The sequence below is a fragment of the Silurus meridionalis genome, chromosome 29, assembly GCF_014805685.1.
Source record: "Silurus meridionalis isolate SWU-2019-XX chromosome 29, ASM1480568v1, whole genome shotgun sequence".
Classification (NCBI taxonomy): Eukaryota; Metazoa; Chordata; class Actinopteri; order Siluriformes; family Siluridae; genus Silurus; species Silurus meridionalis.
This window is the reverse complement of record NC_060912.1, coordinates 12,703,658-12,731,157: the sequence shown is the minus strand read 5'-3', so window position 1 is coordinate 12,731,157 and position 27,500 is coordinate 12,703,658. Positions and strand designations below refer to the sequence as shown.

Below are 27,500 nucleotides of genomic sequence, written 5' to 3'. Positions count from 1 at the left end.
CACACAGTACTCCCCACTACACTGTACTCACCACCACACTGTACTCACCACCACATAGTACTCCACACTACACTGTACTCACCACCACACAGTACTCACAACCACACTGTACTCACCACCACACTGCACTCCACACTACACTGTACTCCACACCACACTGTACTCCACACTACACTGTACTCACCACCACTGTACTCCACACAAAACTGTACTCACCACCACACTGTACTCACCACCACACTGTACTCACCACCATGCTGTACTCCACACAACACTCTACTCACCACCACACTGTACTTCCCACTACACTGTACTTCCCACTACACTGTACTCACCACCACACCACTACACTGTACTCCACACTACACTGTACTCATTTGCCACCACACTGTACTCCACACTACACTGTACTCACCACCACACTGTACTCCACACAACACTTTACTCACCACCACACTGCACTCACCACCACACTGTACTCCACAGAACACTATACTCACCACCACACAGTACTGCACACTACACTGTACTCCACACTACACTGTACTCATTTGCCACCACACTGTACTCACAACCACACTGTACGCCACACGACACTGTACTCCACACTAAACTGTACTCACCACCACAATGTACTCCACACAACACTTTACTCACCACCACTCTGTACTCCACACTACACTGTATTCACCACTACACAGTACTCCACACTACACTGTACTGCACACTACAATGTACTTACCACCACACTGTACTCACCACCACACAGTACTCCACACTACACTGTACTCACCACCCAACTGTACTCCACACTAAACTGTAGTCACCACCACACTGTACTCCACACAACACTGTACTCACCACCACACTGTACTCCACACACCACTGTACTCCACACACCACTGTACTCACCACCACACAGTACTCCACACTAAACTGTAGTCACCACCACACTGTACTCCACACACCACTGTACTCACCACCACACTGTACTCCACACTACACTGTACTCACCACCACACTGTACTCCACTCTACTCCACACTACACCACACTGTACACAACACTGCACTCAACAACACACTGTACTGACAAACACTGTACTCAACACTGCACTGTATTCAACACTGCACACAACACTGCACACAACACTGTACACTACACTGTACACTACATTGTTAGCTTTAGCTTCGACGTCTTTACTCTGCAACGCAACCTAAACATACATTTACCGGATGTACTCCTCTGAACCGAAAGTGACGGCGGACTGAAACTTATATAACCGTTTCGCCAGTGAACGCGTTTAATTCGGATTATTTGTAAATCCAGGGATCTGAAACACTGCCAGCTGTTCCATCTCTCTGTGTGATGTGGACTTGCTGACTGCGTCACTTCCGGCGGCTCACCGGAAACATCTTTTGTCGTCATGGTAACTCGGCTATAAGTGCGCTATATTTCTTCGTGCATCATTTCTCCTAGTTTCATTTCCTCCAGTGAATACACTTTATAGCGTTTAACTAGATGAACTTTTCCGAATCGAAGAGACCAGAATCTCCCCAAATCAACCTTTTTCACACAAACAGTTATATATAGAAATAATTCACTTATTGTACCATTGCTTTAATTTCACTCTAAAATCCTCCACCAGCCTGAGAGAGCTTAACCAAATCACAGCTTTCGATCATTCACTCACTTAAATGTGATCGATATTTTTTCTGTGATTATTTCCAAAAATGTTTAACAGAAAATCTACAGGATGTAGTGAATTGTTATTCCCGGTCTTTTCCTCTAGGTGTCGCTGTGGTTTTCTCAGAGCATTACATGTAAGCCATCTCCGACATTTTACCTTCTGCTCATATCCACAACCAGACACAGAACAGGGACATGCTCTCACCTTTATCAGTGTAAACATACACCAGGGTTTCTGTACAGGCGGGAAACGAGGAAAATAGGACAAATCTAAAATAATAAAATATGTGGATGTAGTATCCTGGAGCAACCATTAAGTGTCTTTGATGTTTACTGTTGTTGTGTTCTTGATCGTAGTTATAAAGGTAGAGCTCCGTGTGGGAGCGCAATAATGTTAATGTCTAAATAATCAGCAGTAAGGAAGGATCAGATTCTTTGGTGGTGCCCATCCTCCACAAAGAAGTCAGAAGATTCCTGGTCACCCTGGGATCTGCGTGAGAGGTGTGATGGTCAGGGGCGTGATGGTTAGGGGTGTGATAGTCAGAGGTGTGATGGTCAGGGGCATGATGGTCAGAGGTGTCATGGTCAGGGGCATGATGGTTAGGGGTGTGATAGTCAGAGGTGTGTTGGTCAGAGGTGTGATGGTTAGGGGTTTGATAGAGGTGTGATGGTCAGGGGCATGATGGTCAGAGGTGTGATGGTCAGGGGCATGATGGTCAGAGGTGTCATGGTCAGGGGTATGATGGTTAGGGGTGTGATAGTCAGAGGTGTGATGGTCAGAGGTGTGATGGTTAGGGGTTTGATAGTCAGAGGTGTGATGGTCAGGGGCATGATGGTCACGGGCGTGATGGTTAGGGGTTTGATAGTCAGAGGTGTGATGGTCAGGGGCATGATGGTCAGAGGTGTGACGGTCAGGGGCATGATGGTTAGGCGTGTGATAGTCAGAGGTGTGATGGTCAGGGGCATGATGGTCAGAGGTGTGATGGTTAGGGGCATGATGGTCAGAGGTGTGATGGTCAGGGGCATGATGGTTAGGCGTGTGATAGTCAGAGGTGTGATGGTCAGGGGCATGATGGTCAGAGGTGTGATGGTCAGGGGCATGATGGTCAGAGGTGTGATGGTTAGGGGCATGAGGGTCAGAGGTGTGATGGTTAGGGGCATGAGGGTCAGAGGTGTGATGGTCAGGGGCATGATGGTCAGGTGTCTTATGGTATAGAAGTGATGTATTTATAATATTGTATTATCTTCACAAACTTACAAACATTCTCCAGTAAACATGGTTGGAAAAGTAATGTTATGTATAATGTATAAAGTTGTAATGTATAAAGTTTAAAAAAAGAAAATAATCACCTAAAACAAAATGAAAACATTGGTTTACTCTTTTATTATTTATACTGTGTGGAAAAAGTGGAAAAAGCCATCAAGTTAAACACTGTCTCATTTTTGATCCATCAGTTCAGGATGTTGGAACCTTAATGCACACAGCACAGAGTAGTAACAGAGATTTAGTGAGTGAAGCCCAAAGAAAAAACAACAGAATTCATAATTATTATGGTTTTGAGTAAAAATTTAAAATGCATGATTCTGTGAAATTTAGTTCTAAACATCAGATTAATCGCCATTAAACTCATCAAAAGGAAAAAGTGATCAAATACATGAAAGTCTATAAAATGAAAGGAAATATTGTAAGAAACAAAGATACAGAGTCCGAGTTGTATTTAGAGTCAGATTGTGACTCTGCATGCGAGATTTAAGTTTTTGGGTTATTATCATTATTCTCTCACACAGTATGTAGATTTTCCAGTTTTCCACTCAAACATCTCAGTGTCACATCACTGATTCTAACTTTTATAACTCACTTAAACTTTCAACGGCTCTGTCTTTAGTGATCTCCTGCCATTCTTGAGGAATCTCTCCGTTCCCTGTAAATTTCCTCTTGTAGTGCTTCTCCAGGTCTTCCTGGAACCTGCACACAAACCACTTCCAGTAGGGCATCTCAGAGTTGTCAGGGCTGATGTTCCACCTGGCGTATTTTTCACCTGCTTTTCTGTACTCTTTAAAAGAAAACACACCAGCAGATGTTCGAAAGAACAAGTCGTTACTTGATACAGCCGTGGTACAGAAATCAACTCCAAGGTTTTCTGAAAACATGAAGGACCATCCATTGATCCCACAGTTTCGATGGAAACGGACACGGTGATCTCCATCATGATCCTCCATCGTGTTGGTGCAGATGGCGTTACAGAATGGACACTGAGCCCAGCAGCACTGACAGAGGTGATCCAGCAGAACTTTGTGTGGTTTCTTCTTAAACATTTCCTGTTTAACATCAGAAATAGTTTTAAATGTATTTTGTAACTTTGTCACCATGTCATTCAGGCCCTTATTTACGATCTCCTGAAGAAACCCAAGGTCTGTAATCTCTTTCTGCTCAAGACATGATTCTTCTTTAAACTGAAGCTCATCCTTCAGCTCCTTGGAGAAGTACTCCAGCCACATGTCGATGTTTCCGTTTATTTTATTGACGTCTTCTGTTGATTTATTCACCGCGTTCATCACACGCTTTCCTTTGGACTTTATGTTAGCTTTGATCGTTTTCAGAACCTCTTGACTCTTGTCTTCGAGTAGGTATTTATCTACTTCCTTGGTAATAAAGTTATTAAAATGTTCTTTGGGTTTGTGAAGGTATTTAGTGTAGTTCTCAAAGTTTTCTTCTTCTGCTAGTGATGTCAGAATGTGTTTCTCCAGGTTAGACCTGTTTCCACTGAATGCTGGAACGTCACGTTTCATTTTCTCAGCTACATCGATGGCAGTTTGGTCGAACGCTGACTGCAGTATAGAAGGCTTAAGTTTGTCCACAATGAATTCACCAAACACTGCAGCTGAGGTGGCACCATTGGAGTAGTTCTTGAAGATATTGAAGTAATGAGGCTTCTGATTACTGAGGTAGAGCCTGACATCATTAACTTCCTTAAATTCCATGTGAAGTTTAGTAAATTTCTCAGCAGCAAACTTACAGATAAAAAGGCAGAGGTCTACTGTGAATTCCTTCTTGAGTGTATAGAAAGATGTCTTCTGTTGATGTTCATTAATATTGGTTTTGACAAATTGAATTATTTGTTGAATGTAGCTGTGATTATAGCCGAGCTCTGCACTGGACATTCTCTGAATTTCATTCTTACTATTTTGAAAAACATTTTTTATCATGGCCCTGAATTCATCATTTTCCTTTGATGATAACATGTTTGTTGTGGACTTATTTTCTAGTTGAGTACTTGGTGGATGTATTGCTGACCAAACTGTAGTAATAAGGCTGCGTGCCTGACTCCATCGACCAGACTGTTCCATGTTTACATCTGTGGGATGCTCCTTTTGTGGAACGGACACTTGAGACTTTTTGAAAATGACATAATCGGAATAATCTCCAAAAGCATCGATGTCTTTGTAACTGCCCAGGTTCTGTCGATCACAGACAAACGACAGCTCGAATGTTTCAGACAAAATCTTTGTTACATCTCCAAAAACATCAATGTCACCAACCATGGGTGCATCCTGAGACAGTTCAGAGAGCCAAGTGGACCAAACATCATCAAAATGGCTTGTCAGCACATTTCCATCAGTTTGCTTGTTTTTCAAATTGAAAGCAAGTTCTTTACTCAGTTTAAAGAGTTTATTTTCATACCTTGTCTTTTCCTCATCAACCTTTTCTCTTGCAATTTTCTGTTGATAAACATGATCTAATTTTCTTTTTGCTGCCTCCACAAGTTCATTGTAGAGATCCAGAATTTTTCTTTCAAACCTCTCTTGCCATTGGATCAAAATATCTTTATCACGGTCATCCCTGAAAAAGTCAACTACTTTCTTATCTACACTTTTTTTCAACACTGCCATTTGTGCCACAAGATCTTTTTCCTCAATCCTCAAAGATCTTTCATTGTTGACTCTGTTCAGCAGTTTGTTCTCAGCTCCCAGCATGGCACTGCGAAGGCTCCAGGTCCATCTGGTGTATTCATGCTCTAGTTTCCTGTACACTGCGATCTCCAGAGTGTTTCTGAAGCTAAACACAAAATTTTCATTTAGAAGTGCATTCCACAAATCACTGATGCTGGATTTAAATTGAGAAAGTGTTACACCGCGGTTTGTGGATATCTTTGACATAATATCTCTCCTTAGCTCCTCAATATTTTCACTGTATGATGGGTTTGGTGGTGCCATGGGTGGGCTTCCCTCCCAGAGCTGTGCAAAGTACTTAACATCACCTTGTACATCAAAAGCAATGATATCATTAAAGCACTGAGCATCACCATCTTCTTCTTTAGATGCCAGCTTGGTCATTCCATCCAGTTTTTCCTGTAAGCGTCTTCTTCCCTCCATGTTTTTCTCTCCAGCAGTGACGTCTCCAACATTCTGGTGGACAAACAAACAGCTGGGCTTCAGTCTGACCTTCTTCATTCTCAGAAAAGCCTGAACAACAATCTGAAGGATGTCCTGCATCTCAGCAGGGTTCTCTCCAAAGATGTTGATCAAGGTCAGGTTTCCAAGACCAACAACAAATGTAGCCAGTTCATTGTCATGGTGTATTGTGGTCTTCTCAGCCAGCTCTAAACCTCGAAGACCTTCAGTGTCAACAACTAGTAAGTAGTCAAACTTCAGCTCTTCCTTCATCTCTTCTGACACTCTGACCAGCTGCATGAAGGCTCCTCTGGTGCACCTTCCAGCACTGACAGCAAACTGCAGTCCAAACATGGCATTCAGCATGGTGGATTTCCCAGAGCTCTGAATCCCCAAAACTGACAGAACAAACACCCTCTGATCTCCCAGTATCTTCACAAGTTCATCTAGAACTGCTGAAACCCACATCAGAGGAACATGACCGGCATCTCCATCCATTATCTCCAGCGGATATCCAGTCACTATAATTTCTGCAGCTATCAGAGGAAGAGTGGAGATGTTTACTTTTGCTTCATTTGTTAATTGTGTGCTTTGTACAGACATCCAGGCTTCAAAAACCTGTCCCATTTCTCTAAGGATGTGTTCTACTCCAAAGGTGACAGCATTCAGGTCTCTGGAAATTCTTTCCAGTTTTGCTTGTTGCTCACTGAATGATGGTGACATGTTGGATTTCTTCTTCAAATCCAGTACCTTAGACCATTGTTCATCGAATTGATGATGAAGTGAGGAGAGACATTGTGAAGTTTGACTGTCCAGGAGCATCCCAACCCACTTGAGAAAATAAACTCTTTCATTTCCTTTTAATGAATTTAAACTCTCAATAAAACGTTTTATAAGACAGCTGAACGCTAACTCACGCTGCCGAGTGCGTATTTTATTCATTTCCTGTTTTATAGCCATTTTGTGGTTTTCTAGGTGTCCAGTCAAGCGGTAGAGTTTTTTGTTCTCATGACACCAGTCATGCCACAGTTTTCCTTGACAGGGCAAGTATTTTTCTTTAATGCTTGGCAGATTTTCATTGTTGAGCAGCTTCATGAGCTGGTTTGCTGCTTCCTTTGCTCTTTGGCATTCTCCTTTCGCTTCATCTACAATTATGTTCAGTTGGTTGGCAACATTCTCAAGTTTAAAAGTAGATGAGTGTTTTAAGCATTCTCTGATTGTCCTCCTTAATTCCTCAGTCACATCAGACTGACTTCGTTCTTTCAAACCCATTCTGTATTTGCCTTCACACAGTTCCTCTGCAACTGAGTCACTGTCAGTAAGAAGGAAAATGAGAGGCTTTGTGGAATTGTAGAGCTTCTCAATAATTGTCCTGGTACTTTCATTCTTACCAAGTGAAGACAGAAGTAAAATATTTACTGTGGACATTTGTGTCACAATCTCACGCTGGGTTGTGTTGGTTCCTGCATCTCCATGAAAATTACATAAGGCAACACAATCAGAAAGCCAATCAGAGTTCTTACCAGAGGGGCAATACCAGGCAATTTCAACAACTCCATTCATCAGGAGTCTAGTTTTGCTGTCCTGGGGGCAGTTCCTGTCAAAAAATGTATGATATCGATCATTGATCAAGTTGTTCATCAGCTGTGATTTGGATGAGGACACAGATCCCAACCTAAGGAAGGCCACCATTGGCATTTCTTCTCCAACTATGGATTTGCATTTGCTGGTTTTATTACCATCATCATCAGAAGACTTCCAACTTTTTTTTATTTGCCGAAAAGTCCAGAGAGGAAACTCAATTTGCCCTGTGATGGGGCTGGGCACAAGCAGAGGTACGGCATACTGACATTGAGAGAGCTTCGTTACCATTAACTGTTGAAGAAAGTTGTCTGCATGGTGAAAAGCAGCCATCTGAATATCCATTGGGTGAACCTGGAACTGCTCTTCGGCTGCACTGCACTCCACCGAGTTACTGTCAAAGAGGACACTGAATATATCTTTCGATGCTGTGGCTTTTTGTGGACTGCTGGGTTTAGTGACGTGTCTGAGTGGGATATATCTTGCGGTGTAGTCCATCATGAACAGCCTGTGCAGGAAAGTATAAACCAAATCCTTTTCAGTACACGGCTCATGACAGTTCAGTAAGGATGCCGTGATCTCCAAAAATTCTTCAGTCTTCAGTGTATGTTGTGGATTAAGATTGAGTCTGCTGAACAGCCGCCGTATGTTTTCATCTCCAAGCTGATATTCACACTTGTTTTTATTTTGTCCTTCTCTTGACACGTCTCCAGTCACCAGTGCTTGTTCCTGCAAAGTCAATAATATTCAATAAATATGTTCTTCTGTGTGACACTGTCTTTTTTAAAGATCGTAAAATATTTTGGCAATAATCAGCACCAAATAAACACATCTACACCCACATCAATGTGTTTATGTTGATAGAAACTGACGTTAATAAAACGTTCAGGAATACTGGAATGTAAACGGTTATGCTTAGGGTATATTTTAATATAAAATCGTATCAATTTTTCTAAATGAACTACATTTACATTACAGCCAAAAATATCCGGACACTCGACATCCATATGTGTGGGCAAAGAATCAGTACCACTGGACAGTTAGAACTTGAATCTGAGTCTGATTTCTGCTCTGAGATGAAGATGGAGGAATTTGGCTTCAATTCCACATCTATATATGAATCAGAATGAATCCATGCCTGCCCTGTGTCATCAGTTTACACAAGTGTTGGTGATCTGATGATGTAACCACACTATACTGCACATGGACACTTCACACTAAATCACTTTCTTTTGTAATGTCAGTATCTGCCACACACATTCATGTATATACATATAATTTTCTATTTTTTATACTTTTTTATTTATTTACTTAATTTTTTTATTCTTATATTCGATTTCTTTTTTCATGTTTAAACGTGGGACAGTCGTAAACAGCATTTGACTGCATGACGTATTCTGTATTCTGTGTACGTGACAAATAATATTTGAATTTCTATTAACATATATAAAATTATATATTTTTATCTGCGTGTTATAAGCCATGAACATGACCCTGGGTGACACTGAACTTCTGAATCTGAATCCAACAGCACCTCTGTGGTAGAACAGGAGATTCACAGGAAGATTTCATCACACTGAGATTTAAGCTCTGATTTAGATTCAGGGTTTGACCTTTAAACAGTGGTGTGTAGATCATTTCTAACAGCAGCTCATCACACTGAGAAGATGATCAGAGTTTTGAATGTGATTCTACATGTGACAGGAAGCAGCTAAAATAACTTCACTTACCTTTGTGTTGCCTAAAGTTTCTTCATCCTCACCTGGGAACTGCCGCTTATATTCTACAAATACAATAATGATGAAAGTAAAAATGTTGCCCAATCAAATACTCACAGGAATATTACACTGAGCTTCTGCTGCTCTGGTGTTTATTAATACCAGGATTCTGTTACAGTGTTTGTGCCAAAAAAAAAACGACGATATGAACATTGACTTCATTTTATTATTTAATCATATTACTACAATAGAATTATTTGATGACTCAGTCTGGGGTCCTGTAAGAGCACAAGGTCAACATGGAGAATGTTGTTTTTATTCTTGTTGTTAATGATGATGATGATGATCTGGGTTTTAACATTAAATCACTGAACACTGGTGTTTAATTACAGGTATGATCATGTATGTTCTCCTCCCACACACAGTGCTGAGAACATGAACAAACTGTACAAATATCTGGTTTGTGTAGGGAGAGAAGAAGAGTTAATACACTCACACTACACACAGGAAGTCTGTCAGGAAGTCACAGACCATGTGAAGCTGCCTTTCTTGTTTGTGTGTGTGTGTGTGTGTGTGTGTGTGTGTGTGTGTGTGTGTGTGTGTGTGTATAACCTGTTCCAATCACACATTAGTAATGTAAAAGTGATGTGTGGAGCTGTACCCTGTTTAGAAACCAACCTGCAAATCATAAAAACTGAACTCATAAATATTTATAAATAACAGAATCAGATATTCATTACAAATTTTATCGCTGAAGAAACTTGAGTTGAAGATCAAACTGCATGTAGAAAAGAATCTATTGTACATTGAATTTAATATCAGATAAAACTGAAGGAATGATTCGCTCACCATGCGTGTTCCTCTCCATGTCCTGCTGTTGTTTAAAGTTGGTAGTAGATGGTAGTTGGTTGTTGATCTGAGCAGTGTAGCAGCACCGATTGTTCTCAGAGACGAGATGTTTGATCTTCTTCAGCATTGTTCTGATTTCTGATTGGTTGTTCATGCTCTTGCTACATGTGCAGTATCTGTCTCCACACTTCTTCATCAGTTGCTCTAGGACAGTGTTGTACTTCAGGTCGTCTATAATGGTGTCACACTCCTCCTCTCTCTCATACGTGAACAGAATCATCACAAAGGAAAGAGCATGCTCTCCAAATGTTCCTTCCAGCCATTCCAGTCCCATTTTATCGTCATCTGTAAAGTGTCCCAGTTTCAGGACAAAGATGAAGCAGTGGATGTTGTTCTCAGTGACTAACTGACTAGTGATGTGGTCCACATGGTCCAGGTACAGATCCCCCTCATGCAAGTCCAGAATATTGAGCACTGACAACTCACATCCTGACACTTTAACTTTTCTGGAGATGTGGGCCTGATCTGAAGGAACAGGTTCTGCTCCAAATAGTAGGTTTTTATCTCCAAGCTGGACTGCAGAGGTGTTTCCAAACATCACAAGTGTAAAACTGGACAAATCAGATCCTCCTTCAGGCATTTCATCATTTCCACCTTCTTGTGATGCTTCAGCTGTTTGAATTGCTTCACTGTTTATATTTTCTACACTACCATCAGCTTGGCTGTGTTCAGGAGAATTTCTGAACATTTCCAGATCATGAACCACAAACCTATTCTTTATGTCTGTTTCTAATAGCTGCTTGGAATTGTCTTGCTCATCAGCTTGAGAACATCTGGATGTTGTGGGACTAGTTATTCCGGCTTGGGTTATTGCTTTGGTTTTCTTAGTGCCTTCGTTATCCTTAAGCAAAAGTAATTATCATTATCACAGATATCATCAATAACTAAATAAATTATAATCATCAATAAATCTCAGTAATGTGCTTTAACCAGATCTTTATAGAAGATCATCCTTTTTCTTCCTTTTCTCTCACTACATTCCCACATTATACGGTCTGTAATAACAGCGAGAGCAATTCTCCATCATCTGGACTCACCTTGTAGTGTCCTGAGGTCACTCGAGTTTTCACACGTGTAAAGGTCTCATCAGTGTGTTCACATCTACTCAAACCTTAATATAACACAAGAAGCAGATGTTTGTTTACAGTTAGAACTTTTCTCAAGAGGAACCATTTATCAGGAGTGATCATTTAGACTCTATCCGAAGAGCTCTATGGTCCAGGAGATCATCTTACTGTGACAGAAATGTCAATGTTGCATTTAATCCATTTTATTGAAGAATAAAACTTTAAGTAGTAAGTAATGTTAGTTTATCTGAGAATTTGGAAAGTCACATGTTTTACAGAACACATTTTGGAATTTACTAAAAAAAAAAACATTTTCTATATAATGTGTACACAATCTACACGCTGATGTGATCCACATGAATGGGCTTAAATATGCCTAATATGAGTCTGATGTAGGTGTGTGTGTGTGTGTGTGTGTGTGTGTGTGTGTGTGTGTGTGTGTGTGTGTGAGACTCTGACCATATTTGCAAACATTTCATACTTCAGTCCAAGTGAACTAATGTGTCCTAAACAAAGCAGATACTCTCTACATGTACTGAGTACATTATTATTATTATTATTATTATTATTAATGGTAGAAAATTGTGCAGGACCGAGTTGATTTAGATTTTTAATTGAATTTATTATTTTGTATATTTCTACTCGAGTGATGACTTTCCTTTCGAAACGCAGCCCAGAGCTCCAATAGCAGGAAGTTTAACTGCAGAGTGTCAATAAAAAGTTGTAGCTGTTCTGAAAAATCATCTCTTTGCTTCTGTTAGATGCAGTGTCTTTTCACAGCTGAATTATAAACTTCAGAAATGACTTGATGTCTCCAGCGAAGTTTTTTTTTGAGTTCCTTGATAGTTGGATACCAGAGAAGTTTAACAAGAGCAGTATTAAAATATTGATCAGTGTTTTATCACACTGAGCAGGAGGCAGATCTTCTGTTATTATCCAGCAAATGAACACATTTCTAAAGCCAAGCTGACTTTCCTGACTCACTTCCCATCCTGTCTCACAACATTACATTCACTCCATTCTATACTTTATAGAACATATATGTACTGTACAGTTCACACTGCAGCTGTTATTATGATCTGAGCTCCTACTGTGAACTTACTGCTTACGACTTCTGCGTCAGAGAAGATCTCAGTGCCTGACTGGATCTCCATTTCATCTTCTGGATCTTGATCCGTCATGATTTCAGGCTCCTAAGCAATTTTTAACTTCTACTTTGGTCCTGCTTTAACAGAAGATGACTGGAAGTGAGTGTGCAGCTGGAAGTTCTTCATCTGGAGCTCGTTTCCAGCCTGAGCAGTGGGAAGATTCCAGAAAGAGAAAGTGACTGTAAGCATGAAGCCTTCCTGTGGATTCATCACACTTACATGATTCATCTGATCCATTAGTTTTATTATCAAACACAAACACAGCTCTAAACTTCACCTGGATTTATTATCAAACTTCCGCTTTCCAGAACAGGAAAAGGTGAACATTACCATGAATAAAAGGAACTCAGACCTGAGCAGTAAAGTTTCTCCGGATTCAGCTTGAAAATCGAAAGTAAACAGTTTTATTTCCAGGAGAGAAGCGCTTCCTTAAAATCACGTGACCGCCCACCAGGACCGCCCCCCATAAATATTATACACGTTTCATTTTATATTGTCTACAGAATCACAGTGAACAGATGAAGGATTTATAACCTGCTTTTCTGATCTAAAACGAATCTACTTTCAAATATAGTAAAATATTAAATCTATTCCTGATAGTTTAGTTTAGTTTAGTTTAGTTCAGTTTAGTTCAGTTCAGTTTAGTTCAGTTTAGTTCAGTTCAGTTCAGTTCAGTTCAGTTCAGTTCAGTTTAGTTCAGTTCAGTTTAGTTCAGTTCAGTTTAGTTTAGTTTAGTTTAGAAACGAATGTAAGATTGGTGAGAATGATTTATTTACTCATGAACGCTTTACTAAAGAGGCATGACGTCACCTGTAGATGGCGCTACTGAATACCGTCTGCTGTAACCTTCACTGATCTGCTTTTTTCATCATTCTGTTCAATCTCATTTCTTTAAAACACTCATCATAAAACATTCGACCACACGCTGTGGATTTCCCTTCGTTCCTCCATCATGTTCTGCCAGGAGCCTGATCCTGATCCTGGTCCTGGTCCTGAACCTGATCCTGATCCTGGTCCTGGTCCTGGTCCTGGTCCTGGTCCTGATCCTGATCCTGAGCTAAAATCATTTCAGAACAGATGTGATAATGTGACAAAGTGAAATCAGGTTTTGAGCTCAGGATTAGTGCAATAACGAGACTCTGCTGCTCCTCCGGAAGACGTGTGTAAGATGTGCATTTTACTTTTCTATCATTTCCTGCAGGTACTTTTTCAGAGCTTTGTAGAAAGAACTGGTTCAACACAGATGTTTGGAAAAGTGTGAAAACAGCATTTCTATTAATTAGACACATTTACATTTACATTTACATTTGTGGCATTTAGCAGACGCCCTTATCCAGAGCGACGTACAAAAGTGCTTTAAATCTCTAGTAGTGAATAAATCTACACTGATACGCAAGAATACAAACTCAATATAAATATAACTCGAATTCTACAAACTTGGAAAGTGCTAATTTAAGTGTTTCAGGAAGATGAAGGTCTTCAGTCGTCGCTTGAAGATAATCAGGGACTCTGCTGTACGGACATCTAGAGGAAGTTCATTCCACCACCTCAAGAGCCTTGAATTGTACTTACCTCTCATTCTGAGAGAAGGAGGTACCAGTGGAGCAGTGCTGGAGGATCTCAGACAGCGTGGTGCAGTGTGAGATGTGATGAAGTCACTGAGGTAAGATGGTGCTGGTCCATTTTTGGCCTTGTAGTCAATCATCAGTGTTTTGAATCTGATACGTGCAGCTACTGGAAGCCAGTGAAGGAGCAGCAGTGGGGTGGTGTGGGAGAACTTGGGCAGATTGAACACAAGCCGTGCAGCTGCGTTTTGGATCATTTGCAGTGGATGAATAGCGTTCAGGGGAAGACCTGCCAGCAGAGAGCTGCAGTAATCCCCGACAGCAGGATCATCTACATTCTGCTTTCTGCTCAAGACATGATTCTTCTTTAAACTGAAGCTCATCCTTCAGCTCCTTGGAGAAGTACTCCAGCCACATGTCGATGTTTCCGTTTATTTTATTGACGTCTTCTGTTGATTTATTCACCGCGTCTATCACACACTTTCCTTTGGACTTTATGTTAGCTTTGATCGTTTTCAGAACCTCTTGACTCTTGTCTTCAAGTAGGTATTTATCTACTTCCTTGGTAATAAAGTTATTAATATGTTCTTTGGGTTTGTGAAGGTATTTAATGTAGTTTTCAAAGTTTTTTTTTCTGCTAGTGATGTCAGAATGTGTTTCTCCAGGTTAGACCTGTTTCCACTGAATGCTCACGTTTCATTTTCTCACCTACATCGATGGCAGTTTGGTCGAACGCTGACTGCAGTATAGACGGCTCAAGTTTGTCCACAAAGAATTCACCAAACACTGCAGCTGAGGTGGCACCATTGGAGTAGTTCTTGAAGATATTAAAGTAATGAGGCTTCTGATTATTCAAATATATATAGAGATAGAGATCCACTGTGAAGTCCTTCTTCATTGTGTATTTAGAGGTCTGAGTTTGGTGTTCTCTTTCTTGGTTTTTGACAGAAGTTATCATTTCTGGGATGTAGATCTGACTGTATCCCTGTTCTGCGATGGGCTTCTTCTGCATTTCTTCTTCAGTGTCTTTGATCATTTTTTCCAATCAGTGCACGGATGGAGTTGTTTTCCTCAGAGTCAGAGTAAAGGTTCTGCTGTTCTCCTCTGATGGAGTTTGTCCATGTGTGACAGAATGAATGAGGTTCAGGTGGTGATTGACACTTCTGACCACCAATCAGTAGCGAGCAGGCACTATTTAGAGTGGGTTGGTTTGAGCCTGGCATGTGTCACGCCCGGATCCTCCCCTTTTGCGGTTGCTAAAGACATTTCAGGTATGTGCTGCTAGTATGTAGCGTTGGCTAATAAGTTTTTCTTTGCTCATTGCACTAATGGCTCATTTGTGTATCCTTAGCCTGTCTTTTCAGTGTGTGTCCCTGTTGGATGCTGCTTTGGATCTGTTTATTGCCCTCCCTGCAGGTATGAGGAAGTTGTTTAGCAATGTTTAGCTTTAACGCGTGTCAGGTGGCGTGAGTAATGTGCAGTCCTTGAACTTCAGTTTAACAGCAGGTTATTTGAAGGCTGCGTATCCTGAGCGGTGAATTGATTCTCAGGAACTTATCTATCCGCGTTTGGTAAGTTGCTTCGGTTTGTTAGGGGGAATTACAGCATGTAGTTGCGCAATTACTTGTGTCATTTATATCTTGTATCATTGTTTGTATTATAGGATCCTCCTTCTCTCCTTCCCTCTATCCTCCTTCTCTCCTTCCCTCTATCCTCCTTCTCTCCTTCTCTTCTTTTTCGTCCCGGGTGATTATTGCTGCGATTCGACTTTTCCCTCGCTGCGTGCCGAGTGAACAACCTCGGCTTACAACTATTTAAAAGGGGAATTCTGCTGCTGCCATTTGGCTTCTGTGATTTGTTTTAACCGGTATTGTCTGGTCTACTGTGGGGTCGAGCAACGTGCAAGTATCGGGGCTGGCTTGAAGACGACGTGGCCGCTCCTTTTGGGTTTTGCTTCCCTCAACCTTTTAATCAAGTTCTTCATTGGTTTTTGTTTAAGCGGTGTATATGGTGAATCATATTGTGCTTGGTGACTAGAGAGTGTGCTTTTTGATAATTAGTGCTGATCACTCCAGTGGGTAACTCCAGCCCTGTATGCAATGATTTTATGTTTTGTTCATTTGGAAGTTGTGTAAATTTATTGTTTAATATTTTGTGTCCGATTGTTTATTTTTTATTTGTGTAATTGTCACTGGACCATATTCACCAGCGAGAACATTTTTTGTTTTATATTTTAAAGCTAAGTTTTCAATAAACTTTGTATTGTTTTATACGATGCCCACGTTTCCTGCCTACACTCAATAATAAGGGACTCGAACTTGTGTGACCTAATAAACTCTGGGGTTTACTTCTATTTCCTGGGTATAACCCTCCCAGGTGGCGTAGTCGACTTGGTTAGTATATAAAGTTGAGCTTGGGTGTGACGAGCCCTTCGGCTCTCCCTCCCTGCACCATCCGCACCCCTCGCGCCACACATGAACCAGTGCACCATCATTGCTGTGGATTAAAGCTACATCTTCCATCACCTCAGTGACCCACTTGTCCCAGACATTTTCAAATTCTGTTTTGAGTGTAGTAAAGTAAATTGTAGGTCTTTGCTCTGTGTCTAAAGCTTATTTCCCCTCAGAATCTTCGCTGATTTCTGTTCTCTTGCAATTTTCAAACATGCAACTTTATCTAACTTTCTCTTAGTTCCTTTAATAAGATCTTTAAGATCCAAAATCTTTCTTAAATCTCTCAATATTGAATAAAAATTATTTGTCTTCATCAAGAACTTATTGATTAATCCTTCCACAGCCAGCTTTGTGTCATTCACATCTGCCACGATTTCCTTTTCATCAATTTTTGGGTATTTTTCATTGTTGACTCTGTTCAGCAGTTTGTTCTCAGCTCCCAGCATGGCACTGCAAAGGCTCCAGGTCCATTTACAATATTCATTCTCGAGTTTTCTGTCCACTGCAATCTCTAAAGTGTTTTTAAAACTAAACACAAAGTTTTCATTCAGCAGTGCATTCCACAAATTGCTTAAGTGGGATTTAAACAGCAAAAGTATAGTTTTAAAAATTTAAATTAAAAAAAGTAAAATATTTAAAGATATCTCTTCTTAGCTCCTCAATATTTTTACTGTATGATGGGTTTGGTGGTGCCATGGGTGGGCTTCTCTCCCAGAGCTGTGCAAAGTACTTAACATCACCTTGTACATCAAATGCAATGATATCACTAAAGCACTGAGCATCACCATCTTCTTTAGATGCCAGCTTGGTCATTCCATTCAGTTCTCCCTGTAAGTGTCTTCCTCCCTCCATGTTTTTCTCTCCAGCAGTGATGTTTCCAACATTCTGGTGGACAAATAAACAGCTGCGATTCAGTCTGACCTTCTTCATTCTCAAACAATAATCTGAAGGATGTCCTGCATCTCAGCAGGGTTCTCTCCAAAGATATTGATCAAGGTCAGGTTTTCAAGAACAACAAATGTAGCCAGTTCATTGTCATGGTGTATTGTGGTCTTCTCAGCCAGCTCTAAACCTCGAAGACCTTCAGTGTCAACTAGTAAGTAATCAAACAGCTCTTCCTTCATCTCCTCTGACACTCTGACCAGTTGCATGAAGGCTCCTCTGGTGCACCTTCCAGCACTGACAGCAAACTGCAGTCCAAACATGGCATTCAGCATGGTGGATTTCCCAGAGCTCTGAATCCCCAAAACTGACAGAACAAACACCCTCTGATCTCCCAGTATCTTCACAAGTTCATCTAGAACTGCTGAAACCCACATTAGAGAAACAGATTACTGAAGGCAACACTGTGAAATAATCAGTTTTCTTCCCAGCAGGGTAGTACCAAGCGATCTCCACCACTCCATCCATCAGGAGTCGGTTTCTGTGGAAGAATGTGTCATGCTTCTCAATGATTTAGCTGATACTTTGATAAAGATAAAGAACCAAGCCTGAAAAAAACAGAGTTTCTGCTGCAGCAATTGACTGGGTTTTACTGATCTCACCAAACATCTTCCAAGTCTGGGAAGACGTTACTGCTAGTCAGTGTAGGACATTTATCTAAAGTTATCTTGTGTGTGTGGGTGTGGGTGTGTGTGTGGGTGTGTGTGTGTGTGTGTGGCCACCTGATGGCAGTGTTAGACTGTAACACATGACCAGGATCAGTGTGTCACGTCTGTGAGAGCAGGTCTCCTACGTGTTCAGTTATGTGTTTGGTAAACTTCAGCACTGCTTTAGTCCATGATGTGATATTTAGCAGCTTAATGACTCCAAGTGATTTATTCTGAGGAAAATAATTCCATCATATTTTTCTATTCAGTGTAAATTAAACCTCACACCCCAGGCTTCCATGCTGAAGGTTGGAGGTTTATTACTAGGTTGTGGTGGATGGAATGAGGTTCATCGGTGGTTTATTATGTAAAGAAACAGAGTTTATGCAGCAGATTTAATAGTGATGTCTTTATGGAAACAGTCACATTGGAGGAACCTGATCTAGAACCCAGAGTTCTCTTGGTTAGTGTGTGTGTGTGTGTGTGTGTGTGTGTGTGTGTGTGTGTGTGTGTGTGTGTGTTGTGGAGCAGTTAAAAATGTTTCTGCTCATGTGTGTTGATTCTGAGTCAGTTGAATCAGTCACTGGTTCAGGAAAAATAAACGTTCATTTGGAGGTGATTCTGTGCAGCTTTTAGACTTGAATGATAAATGATCTTGTTGCTTTCTTGTATATTCTGTGCATTATGGTGGAAATGTTTTTATTCCAGTCACTGATTTCTGAAAATGTAAAGATGTTTAAATAAACAAAGGCAGCGAGAAGACAAGGACTGTTTATACACACACACACACACACACACACACACACACACACACACACACACACACACACACACACCTTTAGTGCTAAATACTGTTCTGTCTCAGTTCTAATCTTAACATCTATATGTCTGTTACATATTAACTACACACACACACACACACACACACACCTTTAGTGCTAAATACTGTACTGTCTCAGTTCTAATCTTAACATCTATATGTCTGTTACATATTAACTACACACACACTATGCTGCTGGAGAAAAAAGAAATGGGGTGGAGTCATAGTGTGTGTGTGTGTGTGTGTGTGTGTGTGTGTGTGTGTGTGTGTGTGTGTGTGTGATGCAAGCTCCACACCTCTTTCTTTCATTTGACAGGATTGTGTTTCTCCTACAGTCTGGACAATGAGCGGTAAGATCTGAACACTTTTTAACTTTTTAACTTGGTGTTTAACTTTTTTAAACACTACACTTACACTAAAATTAGCACTTACCAAGTTTGCTTTGTAAAAATCAAGAGTTGTAGTCTGATTTATCTTGAGTTGAAATCCCGTGTACAGTGTAGTTTTATTCATTAATAGAGACTCAAAACACTTTTGTACGTCGCTCTGGACACGGACGTCTGCTAAATACTGCAAATGTAAATGTAATTGTAAACTAACACCTACACAATACCGACACCCACACCAGTGCTAACACTAACACCTACACTAATACACACACCTACACCGTGCTAACACTAACACCTACACTAATACACACACCTTCACAGTGCTAACATTAACACCTACACAAATACAGACACCTACACAATGCTAACATGAACACTGACACTAACACAGACACAGACACTGACTCTGACACTGACCCTAACACTGACACTGACCCTAACACTGACACTGACCCTAACACTAATACTGACCCTAACACTAACACTGACACTGACTCTAACATTGACACTAACACTAACATTGACACTGACACTGACACTGACTCTAACACTGACACTGACTCTAACACTGACACTGACTCTAACACTGACACTGACTCTAACGCTGACACTGACACTAACACTGACACTGACACTGACACTAACGCTGACACTGACTCTAACACTGACACTGACTCTGACACTGACCCTGACACTGACACTGACACTGACGCTGACACTGACACTAACGCTGACACTGACTCTGACGCTGACACTGACACTGACACTGACCTGACACTGACACTGACCTGACACTGACACTACGCTGACACTGACACTGACACACTGACACTGACACTGACTCTAACACTGACACTGACTCTAACACTGACACTGACTCTAACACTGACACTAACGCTGACACTGACACTGACACTGACACTGACACTGACTCTAACACTGACACTGACTCTAACACTGACACTGACTCTAACACTGACACTGACTCTAACACTGACACTGACACTGACACTGACACTGACACTAACTCTAACACTGACACTGACTCTAACACTGACACTGACTCTAACACTGACACTGACACTAACTCTAACACTGACACTAACTCTAACACTGACACTGACGCTGACACTAACACTAATACTGACACTGACACTAATACTGACACTGACACACTGACACTGACACTGCGCTGACACTGACGCTGACTCTAACACTGACACTGACCTGACACTGACACTAACGCTGACACTGACACCGACACTGACACTGACTCTGACGCTGACACTGACACTGACACACTGACACTGACACTGACACTGACACTGACACTGACTGACACTGACACACTGACACTGACACTGACACTGACTCTAACACTGACACTGACTCTAACACTGACACTGACTCTAACACTGACACTAACACTGACACTGACACTGACACTAACACTGACACTGACACTAACACTAACACTGACACTGACACTGACTCTAACACTGACACTGACACTAACTCTAACACTGACACTGACGCTGACACTAACACTAACACTGACACTGACACTAATACTGACACTGACTCTGACACTGACACTGACTCTGACCCTGACACTGACCCTGACACTGACCCTGACACTGACCCTGACACTGACACTAACGCTGACACTAACGCTGACACTGACTCTGACGCTGACCCTGACACTGACACTGACCCTGACACTGACACTAACGCTGACACTGACACTAACGCTGACACTGACACTGACTCTAACACTGACACTGACACTGACACTGACATGTACTGAACAAACATCTAAGCTTTAACATGTGAATGCTGGATGTCCAGTGTTAATCTGAGTTCATTTTATTTAATTAAATTTTGTTCTATTTGTGTAGCGTTTTTAATAGTAGACATCGTCTCAAATCAGCTTTACACAGATAAAGATTTTTTATTATATGAAGGTTATGTCAAGTCAAATTTATTTATGTAGCGTGTTACAGCAACCAAAAGGAGCACAAGGCACTTTCCAGTAAAAAAATAACAAAAATAAAAAATAGACAGTAGACAATAAAATATAAGAAATATAAAAAATAAAAAAATATAGGAGCACAATATATATATGTAAAAAAGCAGTTGAAACAGGGCTACGTGTTAAAAGCTTGTATAAATAAAAATGTTTTTAACTGCGATTTAAAAACACTCAGCACAGTGATGGATCGAATGTGAGCTGGAAGAGCGTTCCACAGCTTTGGTCCCTGGACGGCAAATGACCGACCACTAAACTTTTTACAACTTTTTATAAAGTTCTATAAAAAAATTTAGAAGTTTAGTGTTTATAAGTTTGTTCCTTATAAGTTTCTCCATAATGACTGATCCAGTGATGACAGTGGTGAAGAAAAACTGAGACTTCATGAGGGAGAAACCTTGAGAGGAACCAGACTCTACAGGGAACCTCATCCTCATTACTGAATGTCCATCATTACAGTTCCATCAGTGTTGAGGTTATAAAGTGTTCAGTGATGTTCACATGAGAAACTGCTCATATAAACTGTGGTCCTGAGCACATTGTAGCAGACTGCTGATATTAATTACAGTCTAAATCCATCCTCAAAGTTCTTCAGTTGCTCACTCAAAGAGACACTCACCCTTGTCATTAAGTCTGTGTGTTAGTGTCAGTGTTACTGTTAGTGTTACTGTTAGTGTTACTGTTATTGTCAGTGTTACTGTTAGTGTCAGTGTTACTGTTAGTGTTAATTATATACAACAGGTAAACAATGCAAGCACTCTTAATGCTTTCAACACTGAGAGACTTCAGGATTTTTTCATGAGGGTCTGTCAGTCTTTCCTGTCAAGTATCATATTAACTCAATTACAACTACACTACACTGTTTAACCCCCACACTGTTTAACCACTTACAGTGTTAACCCCCCACACTGTTTAACTCCTTATACTATTGAACCCCCCACAGTGTTTAACTCCTACACTGTTTAAAACCCCTCAGTGTTTACCCTCACAGTGTTTAGCCCCCACACCATTTTACCCCCTATGGCAGGGGTGTCAAACTCAGGCCTGCGGGCCAAATCTGGCAAGATCATATCAAATGTGTATTAGAGCTGCCCGCCAGTATATAGCGCATACACCGCGAATACTACAAATCCCACAATGCTTTGTTAGTTCATTGGCGATGAAAAACTCTGCATACTCAGCGCTGAATTTACCCGGTGATTTACCGACTTTGAAGCCCAGAAATGCAGATTTGATCTGCTCAGTAATCCGTTTGTGGTTGACTTGGAAAGCGCACCAACCAACCTTCAAATGGAGCTGATTGAACTCCAGTGATCAAGTCAAAGTACGACTCTGTGTGTGCTGCACAGTTTCCATGTTTCCTCCCCGACACACTGCTCCAACTCCGTGTCCAAGCTGCTCAAACACTCTCTGTGTTCACCAGCACATATCTGTGTGTGTAACTGTTCTCTATAATGAAGATGATAAAAAACACCACTCAGGAGTCTCACTGATGAACATCTTCACTCAAACCTGTGGATCTCCTCAGCTCAGAGACTAACCCCAGACATGATGCACTTGTATCTAAGAAGAGATGTAGGAATCTGTCTTCAACCAATGAATGAATGTTGTCTTAATGCACTTTTCTTACTCCAAGGCATGGACTGTTCATGGTTGAAAGATTGCTTTTTTTAATTGAAGGAAATTATTATTTTTGGTTTTGTTGTTGGCCTGTGAAAAATGATTTACATTATAAAGGAATTCGAAAGTCTATAGATAGAGAGAGGCACACATAATAAGAAACGAATACCACTGATGTGTTTTATTTATTTATTTATTGTTTCCATATGAAAAGGTTCAACATAACACATCTGGAGAGACGGAAAACATGCACAATTGCAGTCATTTTTTTCAATAAATATTGAGTTTGGCCCACGACTTCGTCCCAGTTTTTAATTTTGGCCCACTGTGAATTTGCCCTATGGTGTTTAAGCCTCACACAGTTTTACCCCCACAGTGTTTAAGCCTCACTGTGTTTACCCTTCACATTGTTTATCCCCCACACTGTTTAACCCCCACACTGTTTAACCCCACTGTTTAACCCCACTGTTTAACCCCACTGTGTTTAACCCCACAGTGTTTAACTCACGCTGTTTAACCCCACTGTGTTTTACCCCACTGTGTTTAACCCCACTGTGTTTAACCCCACAGTGTTTAACTCCACGCTGTTTAACCCCCACTGTGTTTTACCCCCACACTGTTTAACACCCACTGAGTTTTATCCTCACTGTGTATACCCCATGCTGTTTAACCCCACTGTGTTTTACCCCACCCTGTTAAACCTCCACTGTGTTTTACCCCACACTGTTAAACCCCACTGTGTTTAACCCCACTGTGTTTTACCCCACACTGTTTAACCCCACACTGTTTAACCCCACTGTGTTTTACCCCACACTGTTTAACCCCACTGTGTTTTACCCCACACTGTTAAACCCCACTGTGTTTTACCCCACTGTTTAACCCCACTGTGTTTTACCCCACTGTGTTTAACCCCACTGTGTTTTACCCCACTGTGTTTTACCCCACACTGTTTAACCCCACTGTTTAACCCCACACTGTTTAACCCCACTGTGTTTTACCCCACACTGTTTAACCCCACTGTGTTTAACCCCACACTGTTTAACCCCACTGTGTTAAACCCCACACTGTTTAACTCCTTATACTATTGAACCCCCACAGTGTTTAACTCCTACACTGTTTAAAACCCCTCAGTGTTTACCCTCACAGTGTTTAGCCCCCACACCATTTTACCCCTATGGCAGGGGTGTCAAACTCAGGCCTGCGGCCAAATCTGGCAAGATCATATCAAATGTGTATTAGAGCTGCCCGCCAGTATATAGCGCATACACCGCTAATACTACAAATCCCACAATGCTTTGTTAGTTCATTGGCGATGAAAAACTCTGCATACTCAGCGCTGAATTTACCCGGTGATTTACCGACTTTGAAGCCCAGAAATGCAGATTTGATCTGCTCAGTAATCCGTTTGTGGTTGACTTGGAAAGCGCACCAACCAACCTTCAAATGGAGCTGATTGAACTCCAGTGATCAAGTCAAAGTACGACTCTGTGTGTGCTGCACAGTTTCCATGTTTCCTCCCCGACACACTGCTCCAACTCCGTGTCCAAGCTGCTCAAACACTCTCTGTGTTCACCAGCACATATCTGTGTGTGTAACTGTTCTCTTTAATGAAGATGAAAAAAACACCACTCAGGAGTCTCACTGATGAACATCTTCACTCAAACCTGTGGATCTCCTCAGCTCAGAGACTAACCCCAGACATGATGCACTTGTATCTAAGAAGAGATGTAGGAATCTGTCTTCAACCAATGAATGAATGTTGTCTTAATGCACTTTTCTTACTCCAAGGCATGGACTGTTCATGGTTGAAAGATTGCTTTTTTTAATTGAAGGAAATTATTATTTTTGGTTTTGTTGTTGGCCTGTGAAAAATGATTTACATTATAAAGGAATTCGAAAGTCTATAGATAGAGAGAGGCACACATAATAAGAAACGAATACCACTGATGTGTTTTATTTATTTATTGTTTCCATATGAAAAGGTTCAACATAACACATCTGGAGAGACGGAAAACATGCACAATTGCAGTCATTTTTTTCAATAAATATTGAGTTTGGCCCACGACTTCGTCCCAGTTTTTAATTTTGGCCCACTGTGAATTTGCCCTATGGTGTTTAAGCCTCACACAGTTTTACCCCACAGTGTTTAAGCCTCACTGTGTTTTACCCTTCACATTGTTTATCCCCACACTGTTTAACCCCACACTGTTTAACCCCACTGTTTAACCCCACTGTTTAACCCCACTGTGTTTAACCCCACAGTGTTTAACTCACGCTGTTTAACCCCACTGTGTTTTACCCCCACTGTGTTTAACCCCCACTGTGTTTAACCCCCACAGTGTTTAACTCCACGCTGTTTAACCCCCACTGTGTTTTACCCCACACTGTTTAACACCCACTGAGTTTTATCCTCACTGTGTATACCCCATGCTGTTTAACCCCACTGTGTTTTACCCCACCCTGTTAAACCTCCACTGTGTTTTACCCCACACTGTTAAACCCCACACTGTTTAACCCCACTGTGTTTTACCCCACACTGTTTAACCCCACTGTGTTTTACCCCACACTGTTAAACCCCACTGTGTTTTACCCCACACTGTTAAACCCCACTGTGTTTTACCCCACACTGTTAAACCCCACTGTGTTTTACCCCACTGTGTTTTACCCCACTGTGTTTTACCCCACTGTGTTTTACCCCACTGTGTTTTACCCCACACTGTTTAACCCCACTGTTTAACCCCACTGTTTAACCCCACTGTGTTTAACCCCACTGTGTTTTACCCCACACTGTTTAACCCCACTGTGTTTAACCCCACACTGTTTAACCCCACTGTGTTAAACCCCACACTGTTAAAACCCCACTGTGTATTACCCCCACACTGTTTAACCCCACTGTTTAACCCCACTGTGTTAAACCCCACTCTGTTAAACCCCCACTCTGTTAAACCCCCACATTGTCCTGATTTAACTCATTTCGGGTTTATTTATAAGGAATATTGATAGTCTAATCATGTCAGTTCTGCTGTTTATTCACTGTGCAAGTCGGGTCTTTAGCTTAGTCTTTAACTCAAGTATTGAAGTGTGAAAGTGGAGAGAATGTGAGGGATTTGAGACATGTCCAAACGCTCTGTTCTGACTTGCTCAGAGACAAAAAGACTGGGGCGAGAGGGCGGAGCTTAAACACAGCTGCTTCTGTGCATTTTTAGAATAGTTGAGGTTTTTGCGCAAACATTATTTAGGACATTTGTGTGTGTGTGTGTGTGTGTGTGTGTGTGTGTGTGTGTGTGTGTGTGTGTGTGTGTGTGTGTGTGTGTGTGTGAGATTATATGCAGTCCAAACACATTCACACCATATCATTCCCTTACACCTTTGTGCAAACACTTCATCACAAAACTGATGCCCACCAATCAATTAATTAATTAATTTATATTATTAATTTAATTTATAACCAATTAATTTATAATTATATAGAGAGTCTGTTGTACCTTGCTGCTGTAATTTTACAGGTCATGTGATCTACATTATTTCTGTACAGCTTCAAAATCATGTTTGTACGTGTTTAAATAAAACAGACTGTATACATGTATAGATAATGTTGGATTTTACTAAACAGAACGAGGAAAAGGGGGATGAAGTGGTAGATCAGTGGTTAAGATGCTGAAAAGGAGTGTAAATAAAATCACCACAGGTTACTCTGAATACAGGCATCTGCCAAATGCTGTAAATATAAATCTAAATATTATTGGATGCTTTGGAGGACCCTGGCAATCGTCAGAGTGTAGTGAGAAGGTAGTGAGAGTGTAGTGAGAGTGTAGTAAGGTGGTAGTGAGAGTGTAGTGAGAGTGTAGTGATGCGGTAGTGAGAGTGTAGTGAGGCGGTAGTGAGAGTGTAGTGAGGCGGTAGTGAGAGTGTAGTGAGGCGGTGAGTGAGGTGTGGTGAGGTGTAGTGAGGAGGTGGTGAGGAGGTAGTGAGTAGATGGTGAGGTGTGGTGAGGAGGTGGTGAGGTGTGAGTGAGGAGGTAGTGAGGAGGTAGTGAGTGGGTAGTGAGAGTGTAGTAAGGCGGTAGTGAGAGTGTAGTGAGGAGGTAGTGAGAGTGTGGTGAGAGTGTAGTGAGGCGGTAGTGAGGTGTAGTGAGGAGGTAGTGAGTAGGTAGTGATAGTGTAGTGAGGAGGTAGTGAGGAGGTAGTGAGAGTGTAGTGAGGTGTGGTGAGGTGTAGTGAGGAGGTAGTGAGAGTGTGGTGAGGAGGTGGTGAGTGTGGTGAGGAGGTGGTGAGTGGGTAGTGAGAGTGTAGTGAGGAGGTAGTGAGAGTGTAGTAAAAGTATAGTGAGGAGGTAGTGAGAGTGTAGTGAGGAGGTGAGTGAGTAGATGGTGAGGTGTGGTGAGGAGGTGAGTGAGGTGTGGTGAGGTGGTGAGGTGTAGTGAGGAGGTAGTGAGAGTGTAGTGAGGCGGTAGTCAGAGTGTAGTGAGAGTGTGAGATTAATGTAATGAAATGAAATGTAATGATGTGTCAATACTCTGCTGTTACATGGTT

At 41.3% G+C, this 27,500-nt stretch overlaps 4 protein-coding genes and 1 long non-coding RNA gene across 10 annotated transcripts in view; 2 read left to right on the top strand and 3 right to left on the bottom strand.

Annotated features, from left to right (window-relative positions):
• The window catches only part of pick1 (protein interacting with prkca 1), an 11,734-nt gene extending 10,358 nt beyond the window's left edge, over positions 1 to 1,376 (bottom strand). Inside the window, exon 1 of one of the 2 annotated variants that reach the window (XM_046844526.1) lies at positions 1,232 to 1,376. The gene's annotated coding sequence lies outside the window, so the exon portion shown is untranslated. Of the gene's footprint in view, positions 1 to 1,225 lie in introns of both variants that reach the window. The other variant, XM_046844525.1, reaches the window with a different exon arrangement.
• Positions 1,377 to 3,057: 1,681 nt separating this feature from the next.
• On the bottom strand, positions 3,058 to 13,772 carry LOC124382263 (interferon-induced very large GTPase 1-like). 5 transcript variants are annotated; one of them, XM_046844463.1, is made up of 6 exons: positions 12,781 to 13,772; positions 12,458 to 12,701; positions 11,326 to 11,399; positions 10,229 to 11,129; positions 9,392 to 9,444; positions 3,058 to 8,390 (listed from the first exon to the last, which is right to left on the bottom strand). In XM_046844463.1, exons 2-6 carry the CDS (start codon positions 12,534 to 12,536, stop codon positions 3,537 to 3,539), a joined length of 5,961 nt encoding a protein of 1,986 aa, XP_046700419.1. In that variant the 5' UTR covers positions 12,537 to 12,701; positions 12,781 to 13,772; the 3' UTR covers positions 3,058 to 3,536. The 5 variants fall into 5 exon arrangements, with proteins under 5 accessions (XP_046700419.1, XP_046700418.1, XP_046700420.1 ...); XM_046844462.1 differs by having other exon boundaries at positions 12,458 to 12,647; XM_046844464.1 differs by having other exon boundaries at positions 12,458 to 12,647; positions 12,834 to 13,772.
• A 1,446-nt stretch (positions 13,773 to 15,218) lies between these two features.
• On the top strand, positions 15,219 to 16,343 carry LOC124382278. The gene is made up of 4 exons (XR_006925006.1): positions 15,219 to 15,339; positions 15,420 to 15,484; positions 15,564 to 15,639; positions 15,732 to 16,343. It is a non-coding gene; the product is annotated as an uncharacterized LOC124382278 (long non-coding RNA).
• LOC124382271 (interferon-induced very large GTPase 1-like) lies at positions 16,017 to 18,802 on the bottom strand. The gene is given in 3 exon segments (XM_046844481.1): positions 16,017 to 17,116; positions 17,166 to 17,456; positions 17,459 to 18,802. Coding segments are annotated over 3 exon segments (1,116 nt in total). The 5' UTR covers positions 17,841 to 18,802; the 3' UTR covers positions 16,017 to 16,673.
• Positions 18,803 to 19,215: 413 nt separating this feature from the next.
• zmp:0000000896 (caspase recruitment domain-containing protein 11) overlaps positions 19,216 to 27,500 on the top strand; it is a 22,030-nt gene continuing 13,745 nt past the window's right edge. Inside the window, 1 exon segment of the mRNA XM_046844476.1 lies at positions 19,216 to 19,280. Coding sequence (XP_046700432.1) covers positions 19,274 to 19,280 — 7 coding nt within the window. The 5' untranslated portion in view covers positions 19,216 to 19,273.